This window comes from Cyprinus carpio, chromosome A13 (assembly GCF_018340385.1).
Source record: "Cyprinus carpio isolate SPL01 chromosome A13, ASM1834038v1, whole genome shotgun sequence".
NCBI classification, from domain to species: domain Eukaryota; kingdom Metazoa; phylum Chordata; class Actinopteri; order Cypriniformes; family Cyprinidae; genus Cyprinus; species Cyprinus carpio.
The window spans coordinates 26,331,713-26,348,805 of NC_056584.1; the positions used below are offsets into that span (position 1 = coordinate 26,331,713).

A 17,093-nucleotide genomic window follows, 5' to 3' on the forward strand; every position below is an offset into this window, starting at 1 on the left:
TGGGAGGAGTTATGTGACACTGGCAGGACAGATCTAGAGGTTTTCCATGAGGTATTACGCTCTTCGATTGTGTGCTGCGAGGGCAAAAACAGGGCCGCCAGGACAAACAGCATTCTCTCTCAAAACTCCCAAATCTAGATTGTTTTCATATCTGCTGACATTATGGCTGAAAGAACATCTTTTTGGACGTATATCTGCAAAAATAGAGTAAAACCTCATTCGATTAATAAAAAAGCAACATAAACCATTTGTTATATTACAAGGCATTAGCGCTGAAGAAGAGCTCCATTGTGTGTAATATGATTATCTTGGATGTATCTCTGGATATTATTATGCTGGTTCTCTTATTTAAATTATTTATTTTTTTAAAGGAAAGTAATACTTTTATTCAGCAAGGACGTATTAAATGTATCAAAAGTGATTTATTGTCACAAAAGGTTTCTATTTTCAAATGAATGCTTTAACTGTATCCATCGTGGTTCTGCAAAAATAATGAAACGCATGCACAGGACTTAATAATGTAAACGTATTAATGTATTGTTCATGGGGGATGCGATATATAATAGAGACAGTAGATTATTTGTTATTTCATTATCCAAAAACATTTTATAATATTTGGCTATTTGTATAATATTATAGTTATAAACATATATATATAAAAATGTGTTTATTTCCTTATATTTTGGTTAAAGCAAATTAAATTAAAAATATATATTACTTTAGGTCTGATTTTTAATTATAATTAAGCTAATTCTGAAAAAAAAAATATCATGGGTTTCCACAAAAATATGTACTCGTTCCTTTTTTTTAACATTGATAAAAATCAGACCTGTTTCTTAATCAGATTTAGAAATGATTTGTTTGAAGATCATGTGAGAATGAAGACGGGAGGTTAATTGTTGCACTGAAAATTCATACTTTTGATCACAGAAAAATAAAAATTAAATTTTTAATATATTCAAATTATTATATTTAGCTTTAATTGGCTTTTATTTCAATTTAGTTGCTTAAAAGCACCATTTGCTAATTTTTTGTTCCTTTAGCTTATCTAATGTTAATATTTTTATTTTATATCATATGGTTTCTGCAGTAAACAAAACAATTTATTTCCTGACGTGAGTCATGTGAAAGGACCTGAAGCGTTTCTGCCTTTCTTTTACTGTCTATGGTTTCTGCTGCTTAATGCTGAAAAGACCAATCAGTGCTTGCCAAAATTGTGTAACCCCGGATGCTGCAAAATGACCTCTGGCCTCCTCCTCTTCCCCTTCTCGAGTGAAATACAGTTGCTGTTCTTCATGGATGATGGTGCAGTTTGCTGCTTTATTTAGGAGGGCAGTATGTGAGGCTCCTCTTTCTCTGCGTGTTGGTTTGGATGGGATGTGGATTACATCCTCTCTATCCTAACTAAGCAGCACAGTGGTCTCATGAGACACAGCTTCAGGAAGCCTTAGCCTTTGGAGGAGTTATTGACACTGGCAGGACAGATCTAGAGGTTTCCATGAGGTATGACGCGCTTCGATTGTGCTGCGAGGGCAAAAACAGGCCGCCAGGACAAACAGCATTCTCTCAAAAGAAAACTCCCAAATCTAGACGTTTTTTCATTATCCGCTGACATTATGGCTTTGAAATAACATCTTTTGGACGTATATCTTAGAGGAAAACACTCATAACAATCAATAAAAAAACAAAAAAAAAAAATAAACAAATTACAAGGATATAACAACGCATTAGCGCTGAAGAAGAGCTCCATTGTGTGTAATATGATTATCTTGGATGTATCTCTGGATATTATTATGCTGGTTCTCTTATTTAAATTATTTATTTTTTTAAAGGAAAGTAATACTTTTTTATTCAGCTTAGGACGTGACAAATGTATCAAAAAGTGATTTATGTCACAAAAGGTTTTCTATTTCCAAATGAATGCTGTTCTTTTTCTAATTTTTATATTCATTAAATAATCATGAAAAAGAAAATGTATCATCTGGTTTTTGACAGCACACTTATTTAATATTAATTATTAATTATTGATATTAAATATTACTTATTAAATGATGATATTCGTTTTTTAAATTTATCAGTATCATTCTAAATTTTAAAAGATGCCTTATATTTAAAGTATGATATATAAATAATATACTAATTTATGTATCAATAAGTGGGCCACCAATGATTTATCAACCATGAAACATACTTTAATTCTGATTTTTACTGCAAGTAATTGTAAGCGATACTTCTAAAAACGATTATTCATGGTACAAAAATCCATGTAAGACAGCACCATCCTATATTTTGGAACATTGATAATTCAGAACCTGGTTGTTAAACAGCCTTATTAGAATGATCAGGAAGATCTGTCAGGACTGGAAAGTTTGAGTAATGATGATGGAAAATTACTCGTTGATCACCTCATGAACGTAAATAAACTAAATTTTAATAATATATAAATCGAAAATCAGCTATTTGCAATTGTAATAAAATTCCACAATTTTACCAGTTATTTGCTTGTATTTGTAATAATCACACATAAAAGACAGCTAGTCGAGCCAATTGTTCATTTCACTATATTTTTGTATATATATATATATATATATATATATATATATATATATATATATATATATATATGCTTTCCACAAAAATATAATAACAAACAAAAATAAAAAAATAAACATAACTAAAAAAAAAATAAATAATTAATCACAACAAAAAAATGAAGAAATACATATCATACTTTCCACAAAAATAATAATAATCAGAGCCAGCATTATTAATAATGAAATGTTTCTTGAGCAGCAAATCCAGCATGATGATTTCTGAAGATCATGTGACACTGAGGCTGGAGTAATGATGCTGAAAATTCATCTTTGATCACCCAGAAATAAATTACATTTTTTTTTAAAATATGTGCTGGTGAAAGAAAGGCAGCTATTTGAGTGTAATGATATGTTCTGAATTTTGCTGTTTTTTGCTTTTGTATTTTTAATACAAATAAAGAAAAGCGGCCTTGGTGTGAGCATGCTAAAAAGCCTCTACACTCTATGCTTTTTTTGTAAAGTGTCAAGAAGTTTTATCTGATTACTATTTACCTAAGAGTAGATGTACTTCTGGACATGCTTTCTCAGTATTTCATAGTGCATAAACTGATGCTACAAAAAGTTTCCACAAGAGTAATTTCCAGTAAAACATGGACCGTCTCGTCCAGTATTTTTGACTGGTTTTAATTGTTAGATCCCAACATAAGCTTTGCATCAGATGGTCTTCTGGCTTGGTTTTGATTGGACAGGTGTGTAACAATGGCTGCTGCTGAAACAGGTGTGTAACAATGGCTGCTTGTGTCAGTGCTGCTAGCAGAGGTCACCTGTGTATCGTGCAGTATAAGAGCCTACTCATTATGCTTTTATGGAGACATTTACTGGGGATACACAATTCTCCAGTCTAAGCAATGTGTAAAATAGTTTCATGTACAAAAATTACAAGTTGAATAATAGCATTAGTTTTCATTTGTATAATTAAATATAGATGTAATCAAAAAGTGATTTTGTTTGATAACATTGACACATTTGGAGCAGAAAGTAATGCCACGGATCTAATATAATGATTCCACATCCGATTTCTTTCCCCCACTGTTTTAGTATTTTCAATAGCAAAATCTGATTAATCCTGTCAGAGCTTTTTTTGTGTGTGTCCGTTCAAGCTCAAGACACCGTAAAGAGGAATCAATTCTGTTTCGGACCAAATCGTGCGTTTCGCCTCTTAAATTGCTGCTGAATATGGTTTAAAAAAGCAGGTTTTTTATTGGCAATCTGACCTAATTCCAAATATCAACAAAAACTGCGTTCTAAAATTTTTTTTTTTTTTCTCATAAGGCATTAAGCCATTCTAGAATTTTTGTTCTCAGTTCTGAGGCATTTTGTTTTTTTAATTGTGTGATATAAACTGCGAGTTAAAATATCATAATTGTGAGATATAAACTTGCAATTCTGAGAACATATCTGTCCCCTAAAAATTGAACTTTTAACTTGCAATTGCTAGTTAATATATAATAGATAATATCTTTATATAATAGAATATATATAGATAATATCTCACAATTCTGTGACAAAAAAAGTCAGAATTATGAGATAAAAAGTCGCAATAACCTTTTTTTTATTGTATTCAGTGGTGAGCTTATGCTTCCATAGGTCAAGGCTGGTGTTTAGCTGGTCAAATAAAGTGCCCAAAACAACAGCGACCAACTACCCTGGATTAGTTGAAGATGGTTTCAGCTCAAAAAGGTCTAAAACCTGTGTATTTTTACACATTATGAGCGTCCATATCCATCCGTTGGTGAGTGTGTCTGTGTGTGTGTCTGTGTCTGTGTGTGTGTGTGTGTGTCTCTGTGTGTGTGTGTCTGTGAGTGTGTGTCTGTGTGAGTGTGTGTGTCTGTGAAATTGTGTGTGTGTGTGTGTGTGTGTGTGTGTGTGTGTGTGTGTGTGTGTGTGTGTGTGTGTGTGTGTGTGTGTGTGTGTGTGTGTGTGTGTGTGTGTGTGTGAAGAAACCAAGACTTCTTGTTTAGTGATGATTAAACATGACGAAGAGGCCCTGTATTTCTGCCTAATGGCTCCCCGATGCAGCCGCCACAAGCTTCATATGTGCTACGATGAGCGTTTTGGCTGACATCACTCCAGGCAGAAGGCTGATGAAATACAGAGCTGGGTAATCCATTCGAGAGCCCTTCGGTGACATAATTCATTGTCCCTTCAGTTGTCATCGAGTGCAGGAGAAGGAGCCGGGAGTTTTGGATAAAAGCTCTGGACTGATCTGAAGCAGGCATGTGGAGGAGATGATGTCGGAGCGTGATGCGGAATGTAATTGTTATTCAAGGCTTGATGTCAGGAATAGCCCTGATAACGTGCCGTTGTTGTCGCGATTAAACTGGAGGCTTTGCACTCTTTGGCGTGGCGTGCTGTTTTATACATGCGCTTAGGGGCCCCCCTTTAAATTTGCTGTGCTCTCCTAAGTGGCCACTTTCTCAGATGACTGTTTCTTTCTTTCCTCTCCGGAAGCATGCGTTTCTCTCTCCTGCAAACTCTGACTCATTCATCCCGAGCTCATAATCAGAGAATGCCCAGATCAGATTCATATGCCGCCATAAAAGCAGAAATGAGCCGATTGGGTGCCGTGCAGAAAAAAACGGTTTTGGTCCGTGTGAAAAGAAAGCGTTGTCGAAGTTTTTGCTTGATTTTGCAGTTATTATTTTCACTTTCCATGTCCTGGTCAATAACATTTTTTTCTCTCTTCTCTTGAAAGCATTCATAGAATCGTTTTATATTTGCACTATAAAGTGGGATTGGCATATTTAATGGCAGATATTTAATTGGATTTAATAATCACATTATTAATTTGACCTACTCTGTATAGTCAAGCCATATGATAAGTTTGTTTTTAAAGGAAAAAGGTTGAAATTTAAATCATTATCCACTGAAAGTATTTCTTTTCAGATCTCATTTGCAGCTTCATTTGAAGATGCATAACCACGGTCAGTTAAATCAAACTTTTTCTGTCCTCAGAATTAACATTTGTAGGTGAACATTTGTTTTAAGTATAGTACCATTCCAAAAATACAGTAAAAACAGTAATAATGTAAAAATTATTATAATTTATATAGCTGTTTTCTAATGTAAATGTATATTAAAATTTTAAATTTATGTGATCAAAGCTGATTTTCACCATCATTACTCAGTCTTCGATGTTTCTTAAGTCTTCAGTGATCTGTAGAAGCATTGTCTCGAATATTATCATGTTGCAGAAACCGTTATGTGCTTCATATTTGTGAAACCGTAATACTTTATACTTTAATATAAACAGTTCTAATATTATAAAATAATAATAATAACACTGTTATTAGAAATTATTCAATTTTTTAATGGATACCCGATAATCCTGAATTTTTATTTAATTTAAATTCATTATATTATTGCCAAAATCTGAATGTTATAATGAAAAATAGCAAATTATAAAATTCACATATATAAAATAAATCAATGATATTTTGTAATAAACCGACATACTAAATTTGGTTGTCTTATATTATTATAACTTATTTATATTACATTTAGGTTGATTAAAAATATAATATTCATAATGTGTAATGTGTCAGTATATAATAAATAACATGATCTTACATGATAATTTTATCAATTTAGAATAAATGACAATGCTTAAAGGAAATAATTTATTTTAATATTAATGAGTTAACTACACAGTATAAATGCTGTCATATAATAATAATAATAATAATAATAATAATATGTGTGTAGGAGAATAGAATACATTTTAGAATTTAATTGATTAACCTTAGCAGAAGAAGCAAATAATTTCTTTAAAAATATTAATCATAATAAGAATAATAAAAGAATAATAGTAATCTAATATAGAAGTATTTAAGTCTAGAATAAATGTTAAGAATTAATTGTAATAACTTGGAAGCATCAATGTTTGAAAAATAATAAATTTATTTCCATTCAAACTTGCGAGTGCTAGTGTAGTGTTACATGATTAGAGTATCATGTTGTTCACAGTGATGTACCTGTTTCATGAAATACGCAGAGACCTTCTACTCGAGACATGACGGCGATATACAGAATAATTATTTTCCCCAGTAGCCTCCTCATGTGACGTTGGAGCCTGTTGAACAGCGCTGCTCACTGTAACTTTCCCAAATTAAAAATAAAAAATGACTGACTTTATCTGGGATTACATCCAACACTGTCACTTACCTCCAACGCTTGCTTATTCAACCCGGTTTACCAGCCAACCACGCAGGTATCAGGGCGGTCGTGTGACGCGCCATGTATCATGTGGACCACCGTACACAAGGGTCCATTTTTAAAGAAGGGTCCATTGTAGGCGCTTAAACACATCAGTGTCTGCTGGATGAACACGCACCTTGTGTTTTCCATCCGCAGGCCGGGAGGAGACGCCGAAGCACTGCGGGAAGCCCTCAGACAGCCGGGATGCAGGAGAGATGCACGCGTGCCTGTGCCGAGTGATGTCACAGCCACTGAAAGGTGACATTTTCACTTCGGAGGTCTAGTTTGCATGCATGCAGAGTAAAAGATCATATATGTCCCCTGTGTGAGGTGCTTTACAGCGTTTAACGTGCCGAGGCCCCGAGTCCAGCAGCCACACATCGCTTTCATACGCATCCAAAGTTCACCGTCTCTGCAACGGGTAAATTATAACTCCACCATTACACAAGAACTTAGCCATCAGCTTTGCTGTGAAAACTCTTCCCTGCTTCTGGTGCGGTTCATACTGAGAGTTTGTAATGCCCAGAATAATCCTTAATTAAAAAATAGGGGTCTTTGCTAATAATGAGGATCAGCTTGTGTGTGTGGTAAATCTTCCAGAATGTTCTGGCTCTAACACCTGAGGGCGGCCCTTCTGCAGTGTTAGAAAAGTTCACTAAAAACACATGACTTTGTTCACAGAGTTCAATTCACAAGGGATTTTAAACACAGAACAGTTCCAGTTTGAAGTCTAAACTTCAAAATTTCTTGAACTAAGTTCTACAGTTACCATCACACTAGTTCCATAGTTAATGATTACATCGGTGTCTTGCCGAGCTATTATTTTTTGCAAAGTATTTGGCCAAGTCAGCCCGTTAGAATCAGATTTTAATAACTTACATCAATTATTTTATCAGTTTTACACAATAAAGCTATGCGCTCATTGGTTTCATCTTCATATCAATTTTGAATCCTTGTCTATGCAGAACCAGGGCTTTACATTAGCATTATACAGAATAGCATTTCCCCAATGACTGCCTTAATGCTTCTGTCTGGGAACAGTACATCCACACTAGTCCTGCATTATGGTCCAACCGTCGCATGCTGATCATTCAACCCCGGTTACCAGCCAACCACGCAGTTTCAATTTTCATGGCGGTGTGTGACGCAGGACAGTATCATGTGGACAACCGTTTTTGAAACCAGCACCCAAGGTTCCATTGTAGGCATGCTTTAAACACATCATGTGCAGTGTCCTGGATGAACACGCACTTTTTGTTTTACCTCCGCAAAAGTTTGCCGGAAGAGACGCCGAGCATTCCTACGGGAAAGCCCTGTCAAACAGCCGGGATGCAGGAGAGATAAATGCATCATATGCCTTCTTGCCAGTGATGTCACAGCCACTGAAAGGTTTGACATTTTCACTTTTCGGAAATTTGTTGCATGCATGCAAATTAAAGATGCACTGGTGCTAAATAGAGGTCCTGTGTGGTGCTTTACAGTACAGGGAACGTGCGGAGGCCCGAGCCGGCAGCCACCTGGATCGCTCCATAACGCGAACTCCAGAACCCTATCACCGTTTCTCTAACAGACAAGGTGCCTATTTAGAACTCCAAACCATTCCACGAGTTGACTTAACGTTCAATCCGGCAGTAACAGTGATAAGCGTCTTCGCCATAGCAAAGTTTTCTTTTTAAGTTCTCTGATAATAATAAATCTGCAACAGATAGAATTAGAAAAAGAATAGAGCAAGCTGGTGTAAGTCCTTTTTGCTAATTGTTAAGGCGAACAGCACTTGTGTAAATGACTAAGTCTAAAAGTGTTTCTTTTTTTTTTAAGAATAGAAAGAGAGGCGTGAGAACCCAGGTCAAAGCCGCAGATGAAAGAGATTGGAGATTAGCCAATTCTTCAAGATTGGCTAAGGAACCGAAATTGATTTCTGTAGCAATTTCTTTGGTATCTGCATTTTGCAATTAGCAATCCTGGAAATTTTCCAGAACGCAAGCTTCTAGCTTCTAAAACCTCTCGAATGATGAAAATATATATAATGGCCAATGAAGCATTCTAGGCTTGGTGCTTTAAAATAATGATAGCTTCTTAGGGAATGTTCAGTAGTTTTTGCACATATGTTCTTTTGTGTTTTAGAAAAAAAAAAAACTTTCGGGATAAATTAAGCGAGGGTTAGTTAAATTAAAAAAAATAAAATGTTTTTAAAAATATCTTCGCAAATTTTTCCCGGTTTTCCTCCCACTACCGCATAACGTAATACTTATACTAAATAGAAATCATATTGGTATTTAAATATAGATCAGGTAAACTAATAAAATAACATTATGACTGTTGTTCGTGTTGCCGTCAATATAGTTTAAAATTATATCCAGTGTTGTTTATTATATAACTATATCTTATTGATTGTAAAAACAAGGGCAAATTTTATATTATAACGGTGTAACGATTAAAAAGTGACTATCATTATCCAAATTAATAACTTAGTTCATATTTGTCATTTACCATACTGACTATTGGACGTATAAATTATGCTTAATTAATATTATTAAGCTTTAAGTAGACGATCAGACTTCTAAATATGAATATTATTTAATTAATAAGGATATTAAAAATGTAGCATCATTTTTGTATTTTATAATAAAGTTATATGTATAGAAACCTCACATATTTACAGAGATAGGATATAGTATAATAGCAATATTATAAAGAAGTGACTATCGTTACACTGATGTACTATCATATTAAATAAATTTTGTTGAACTACTTCATTAATAGTCGCATTAATCAAGAAAAGAATTACTATTTTTGAAAAGTTATACTTTGTTTAGTATTCCAATTGCTTACTGGTAATAAGTTATTACTATATAGCTGAAACTTAGAATAATATCATTAGAGTTCATGTCAATAAACTTGACTGTAAATATAGTTACAAAGCACATAGTTCTAGTGTAAATATAGGTTATTTCTATATTTCATATTTGTGTTTTTTTAGAGTGTTACATGATGAGAGTGTTGTGTGTGTTAGCTGAGAAAGTCATGCTAAGTGTTAAACTATAGGAATGAGTCACAGGTGCATCTCTTGAGCAGTTTAATGTGGATTAGAACCCTGTCTGTGTGTTCCATGTTCTCTTGGTAATTCTCCACAGACTACTCTCCCTTGGCTCAAAGACAGCAGCGTTGCCGTATGGGCCACATCAGCATCTGCAGTTTGGCCGGCGCCCGAACGGTTTTCGAAGCAGCCAAGAGCGTTCCAGGCCGCACTGGAACAGGATATCCTGGCCAACAGAGCCAGGACCCCCCTAGAGTTGGTTCAAGAGAGGGTCGCGAGGGGTTACACGTGCTATTGAACGCTAACACAGCTGTTGAATTAGATAACCTCCATCTAAATGCTAAAACGAATGTTATGTCTCATGGGTACTGCAGGTAATTCTGGAAATTAAACATGACCCTTAGATATTTTTTGTGTATAAAACTTATAGTTTAGAAGCAGCTACTTTGTTTTTTGTCCGAATAAGTATAAATGTTGTGCAACGCTCCGGAAATACTGCACACTTACATTTTGAGAATAAATCCTCAAACTTCTGTTTTAGATTTTTTTTTTGTTTTTATACTTTCTCGTATTTTACATCATAAATTACACTTACAGCAATGAAATTGATGTCTATTTTTATGAGTGTTTGATCATAGTTCTGCTGTAATCAGTGAAAATAATTGTTGTAATGTTTAGATAACAATTATAGCAACTTAATGTGTTTGGAATTGGTGAATTCATTTCAGTGGAGCGTATATTCAAAAAATTAGTGATTCCATATGTTGTAATGTTTTGATTTAATTACATAAATTCGGTGGGTTTTTTAGTTTTATTTGTGGTGGTTTGTTTTAGCATTGTTTTTTTAGTTGTATTTTGTCCAAATGTATGTCTTCAGTGATTGATGCTGGTTGCCTTAACTGGAAACGTTTTCTTTATAGTATATTAATCCTGCTAGTGATAAATGTGTATTGAAATGAATATAATTACTCAAAATTTTATAAAATCATTATTAATGCTCATTAATAACAAAATAAACTTATTCAAATCATACTTTGATTAAATATCGGACATTAGACTAATAATACTAATATATTTTTAATTGCATTCAATTACTATTAATTTGATTTATATCAATTATATTTATATTAAAACTCTACTGATATAGTACACATAAGCACATGCAAAAATATGTTAATTTATTTGGAAAATACTGTAGCCAATGATATAAAATGTATATTATAAATGATAAATATTATAAAAAAGAATGTAATATAAAAAAAAATAATAATATTAGTTCTGTAAACCATAATGAAAATGACATATTATTAAAACTATACTTAGTCATATTAATTTAGAAATAAAAATAAAATAATTATTATAAACATTATATATTCATATTATATAAAATAAGTATGAATATATATATTTAACAAATATGTATGATGGAGTTAAAATTTGAAACCTTGTAACTCCAGACTCTTTTTTTGTCACATCCAAAGGAGGGTTACAGTCTGGTGAGGGCATCAGCATCCGGGCAGCATCAATCCAGGAGTTTCTGGAGTCAGCTGGAGGGTTACTGTGGGACGAGCTGAAGAGAAGACATGAGAGGAACGGACTGGTCCTGAAGGTCTCAGAGGAGCTCAACTACAGGGGTACATATATCTGGTTATTTCCTTGGAATGAATGTTTGGAATGGTATATTGCTTCTCTTGTTGAAAGAAAGTATTGTGCAGTATATATACTGAGGCAAAATATGCCATTTTTTATGCCTAGAAATGCTCACTACACGCTGGAGCACTCTGTGGAGTACTGTATCCCCGACAATTTGCAGACTACTTTTATCCAGTGTCAAGCAGACTCACTTGTTCTGGGTACATGTACAGGACACATTAAAGCGATTCTTTTTCCTTAAAGCAACACAACAGGGGGGACACATGAAACGATTCTACCTTAAAGAGGCCAGACACAGAAAGTGCTTGTAAGAGCATATTGTTCAAATAAGTACAAGCTAGAAAGAGAAGGAATAAATAAAGAGAAAGAAAATTTTTTTTTTTTTTTTTTAGATTTTTTTTTTTTTTTGGTGATGATGAAGTCAAGTAGCTTCGAAAGAGATGAGTTTCAGCTGTGCTTGAAAAATGTCAGGTGGGATTCAGCATTCCGGATAGGGGGGGGAAGATCATTCCACCAGCCAGGAATGGTGAATGAAACATGTTCTGGAAAAAGTGATTTTTGTGACTCTCTGTGATGGTACCACGAGGCCGTTGCTCCAATTGCGGATCTTCTAGAGGGTATGTAGATTCATAAGAGTAAGTGGAAGTAGGCGGGTGCTGAGCCTGTGGACTGTTTATATATGCAAGTCATCAAGGTGTCTTGAACTTGAAGCTAAGCCTCAACCGGTAGCCAGTGCAAGGAGATAAAGAGAGGTGTAACATGGGCTCTTTTGGGCTCGATTGATGAAGACCCTCAGGATCGCAAGCCGCTGCATTCTGAAGTCCTTTGTAGAGGTTTGATTGTGCTTGATGGAAGTCCAGCCACAAGAGCTAATTGCAGTAGTCCAGCCTAGAAATGACAAGGGCCTGGGACAAGAAGTTGTGCAGCATGCTCTGTTAGAAAGGGCCTGATCTTGCTGATGTTGTGCAATGCAAACCTGCGAGATTGGAGCAGTGCGTGGTGCAAATTTTGTCTTTGAAGGTCAGCTGGACATCAAAGGTTACACCAAAGATTTCAGATAGAAACCAAGTTGATGGAGTAGTTGTAGAAGAACCTAGCTGGATGGAGGAAATTCAGTACTGTAGAGATTGGAGTGGCAGTGAAGTGCAAACGCTCAGTTCAGTTTGCCAGATGGTTGACTGTAAGATAGCTAATCATTTTCGATCACAGTGCCGCGATTGTACGCGACAAGTAAGCCTGATGATCCATGCAGCTGGACCATGGCGGATCATCTGGTTGAATGAAATGAAAGATAGAGCTATGTGTCATCAGCATCGCAATGGTACGAGTAAGCATGTCCCTCTAGTTATGATGGGACCCCAGTGATGAATGTTGTGGTACTGTGGAGAAAGCGGAGGGTCCCGAACTTGATCCCTGGGGACACCCAGTCGTCAAGGTGATGTGCGTTTTGGATACCGTCGCTCCCCAATGCCCCCCTGCAAGACCCCCATAGGAGATTTGATTCCAAACGCCAGCGAGTTGAATTCCCTAAGTAGATGCCAGGTGATGCACAAGGGCAGAACGGCAGCATCTGATGATTGACATTGGTCAAAAGCCAGCAGATAGATCTAGCAGAATAAGACTGATGATGTTGTGAAATGCAGCTTTTGGCCAATCCGGCCGGCTTTCCGTGACTGACGGTAGCGCAGTGCTAATTTGGAATGTCCACTCCTGAAACGCTGCACTGGGTGTCGCATCCGTTTGGTAGTTCTGTGAAAAGCAACAATGATATCTGGTTGTGAAACAACTCTTCGATAGGGTTTGCGCTATGAATGGAAGGACGAGAGACATGGTCTGTAGCTATCTGTACGAGTGAAGTGTGTTTAATTGTACAGTAGGGAGTGTCTCGGGAGCAGTGACGGTTAACCGAGGCTGCATTGCAATGCAGTGGGGTCTAGTGCCTGTGAGGATAGACGTGTTGATAAATTTTTGTGTGATGTGCTGGTAAAAGTGTAGGAGAGATTGGCTTTGGAGGAGGTGGGTTGTGAGGGGAATGGTTTCTAAAAGAGGGCATGTTTGTAGGATATGGCTGGCGAGGAGAAGTTTCGATAACATCTGTCCTCAGTAAGAAGGGGACACCAGAAGTAAGAAATGGGAAGTTTTAGCGGTGGTTGTGTGTCGTTTCTGACGGTCTCTGTGTGTGTTGGGCTAGAGAATTGAACTACGGTTTTTCGTCGGTTTTTGTACTGTGGAATAAATGTGGTGACATCATCGTCAATCAGTTATCGACAGTGGTGGGGATCGGTGGTGGAAATTTAAAATTTATGGCAAAACGTATTAATTGGTTTAACAATAATGGATTGAAACATGGAAACGTATCAGGCAAGAGGTTTGATGGTATACCAGGTTGCAGTGGAAGAAAATTGTCACTAAGTATGGCAATATATATAGTATATATATACACACACACACACACACATATATATTATTATAATATAAATATCTATATAATATACTATATATATGTGTGTGTTAATGTTGTGTGTGTGTGTGTGTGTGTGTTGTGTTGTGACATACATATTTCTTTATGCTGATTCATATTATCCAATATAAATAAAAACCATATAAATTGCAATTTTTGTTGTTTTAGCGATGTTATATTTAACTTTATTACAGTTTTTGAAAATGTAATGGGGAATGCATAAAAATTAAAATAAAATGTGTCGCTGCAATTACGGTTGATTTTTGATGGAAATAGCGCTTAATTATCTTGAAAAATAACTGTCAGCAATGCAAAAGTATGTACGTTAAATTCATATAAATACAAATAGTGCACTGTCAGTCAAACACAAACGAAACGCCAACATGAAAAAGATAAGCAAAAATAACATAATTATATATTCACTAAAAGTTTGATTTCAAAATCCAGAGTAAACTCATTTTTTGCTCTTAACTGATCATTGTGAGATTTGTCCTGGCTGTGAATTGGCAGTGGTGCGGATGCGGCAGTCCTCTGGCCCGTCTGGAGGCGGTTGGTTGGAGGCGGGTGAGCTGCGCACCATCAGGCAGGCGTCTCTGGCTGGATACCCTGAGGTCTGTGAGCGTGGCGGAGCAATGAGAGCTGCCAGCTGGAGCAGGAGCGTAAGAGGCCAGACGTCTGGAGCTGCAGACCCCTCAGACAGGAAGTAGATCATCTGAGCAGTCCAAAGACATCTTCAGGGGCACTCAGCTGTCTTCCTGCACGCCTGAAGGACGTGGAGCAAAGAAGTATGTGCCCCACCGCCGGTTCATCATGGATAGATTGTTGTTTGCACTGGCAGTGTTCGGGATGTATAAGCGTGGGTGTTCTTTCAGGTTGCAGGAGCAGTGTGCAGTATGGCACTGACCCAGCAGAGCTCAGAGCTGAAGGACACGCGAATGCTCACAAGAGTTCCTGGAGAAGGTGGAGCTACGAGGAAAGTCCACTACAGCTACCCTGGTACAGGTTAGCTTATACGTTTTTTCTCCAGTTCGTTTACGTTTCATGGCATTTGACAGCATTTGACAGATGCATTTATGCAAAGTGACTTGCATTGTCAGCGCAGGTTTCATGCATCTTTGCTTGGAATCAAACACATGCATTTGAACGCTCATTTCTAGCATTGATATTAGCAGCATGATGGTGTGGTTTAGTGATAACCAGAAAGGTTGCGTGGTTCCAAACCGCAGAATAAGACCAATAATCCATGAGCTGCACTGTAAAAAATGACTGAATTATTGTCAGCATCATCTCTAGGGTTCCATCCATTTAGGTTTCCCCAATCAATATATACTTAAAGGAAGATTATCTCTTGGATCACATTTATTTGCATTACATATTATAAATAATAAAATATAAACGTATATGATAATCTATATATATAAATAAATACTAAATATATATAATAGTATTAATAAGTTAAAGTTGTAACTAACAGAATGATTATTATACATGTATATTTATAAAACCTTTAGAACTGATATAATGTTATATATATACTATATATATAAGTATTGAACATCAACCAATGTGTTGGAAAAAACTATATACAGTCCAAGTATATATATATATCAGAATAGTATGATATATAATAATATGATTTAATGTTAATTATAATTTTAAAGAAAATTACGGCAGAATATTATTAACCATGTATATTTATGCGCACTTTAGAACTAGGATTATAATGTTATTATATAGATAGGTATGATATAGATAAGTATTGAGACATTAAACCAGCACAGCTGTGTTTGAAAAAACTGTTCATTATACAGTCAAGTGTCATTATACACAAATATTTGATCAGAATGGCAGGATCGACCAATCAGAATCAAGTATTCCAGAGAGGGTGTGTCATATGCATACTCAGAGTAGTCGGGTCTCGTTGGGTTTTCATTTCTTGGTTTATTCATTGTTGAACTGGTTCTTCGCATGCCGCTGTGCAGTGAGCTTGATCTCTGGATCGTCTCTTCTGGGCTTGCCGAGTGACGCGGACATGAGAGCCCCTGATGGAAACTCCATTGGGACCCATAGGTGAGGAGTCTCAGAGAAGCTGTAATGAGATGCCTCATGACAGCGGCGAGGGAGAGGGGCCGCGCTCGCAGGTCACATGACGCAGAGGGCATCACAGGAGCTGAATCACCGGTGTGAGTAGGAGTCGGAGGGAAACGGATCATCATCACAATTAGCAAACTTTGGTTTGCTGGTTGAGGGCAGACCGTGAGCAAGAAAAACATGCTTTGGTGAATAAAGCATTTCACTATTCTCTGTCTATTCGTCTCCTACTACGTTTTCCCAGGCATTGCCATGGTGTCAGTCAGCGGCGCATGGAGCATTGGGTGTCTGCAGCAGCGCTGTGTCCGAACTCAGCCAGCTTAGATGTGCTAGAGAGATGGAGAGTGAGATGGCTTGTGAGATGTGAGCCCGGATCGCTGGCGGTCTGGTATGACCTGCAGGAGTACACAGGGGACTCACGCTGGAGGTACGGCGTACTGCCCCCCACCCCCCCACCCCCCCCCCCCCCCCCCTTTTACCCCCCCCCCCCCCCGGACTGCTAGAGAAACCGTAGGCTCATTACACGGACCATGTAAAATTATTAGGCAATTGCTGCTGTAATGCAAAAAATAAAATAGTTACACATTTTCTCCTAACAATCTTGCTGCTGTAATGCAAAAAATAAAATAGTTAATTAAATTAAAAAATATTTAGAAATAATGGTAGTGTTGTTGTTCTGCCCTTAATTTATCTTTTTTTATTTAATAATTTTTTACAGCAATTTTTATTTTAATTGTCATGAAAATAATCACATCACAATAATTACAAATATAAATGTATGATATTATTATATTAAGATTGTGTATTAGTATTGTTGTGAGGTAATTCTTTTTAAATTTATAATTAATAAAATTAAGAAATGATAATTATTGTTTTTTAATGTTTTTATTATTAATAATTAATTATTATTATTATTGTGCATTATGTGATATATAATAATAACAATTAAATAACAAAAAAAAAAAAATAAAAATAAACATTTATTAATCCTTCACCTTCTTCTTCTTCTTATTATTATTACTGCGATTTATTTCCAATGACAATTAAGTTATAAATATAA

General features: G+C 36.0%; 1 protein-coding gene across 1 annotated transcript in view; it reads left to right on the forward strand.

The window, feature by feature from the left end:
- The window catches only part of LOC109065285, a 39,852-nt gene that overhangs the window by 22,288 nt on the left and 471 nt on the right, over positions 1-17,093 (forward strand). The window contains exons 12-21 of the mRNA XM_042769615.1: positions 1,436-1,503; positions 6,948-7,049; positions 8,023-8,158; positions 8,273-8,366; positions 9,926-10,087; positions 11,310-11,462; positions 14,453-14,601; positions 14,815-14,944; positions 15,925-16,012; positions 16,278-16,460. Coding sequence (XP_042625549.1) covers positions 1,436-1,503; positions 6,948-7,049; positions 8,023-8,158; positions 8,273-8,366; positions 9,926-10,087; positions 11,310-11,462; positions 14,453-14,601; positions 14,815-14,944; positions 15,925-16,012; positions 16,278-16,460 — 1,265 coding nt within the window. The remainder of the gene's footprint in view (positions 1-1,435; positions 1,504-6,947; positions 7,050-8,022; positions 8,159-8,272; positions 8,367-9,925; positions 10,088-11,309; positions 11,463-14,452; positions 14,602-14,814; positions 14,945-15,924; positions 16,013-16,277; positions 16,461-17,093) is intronic.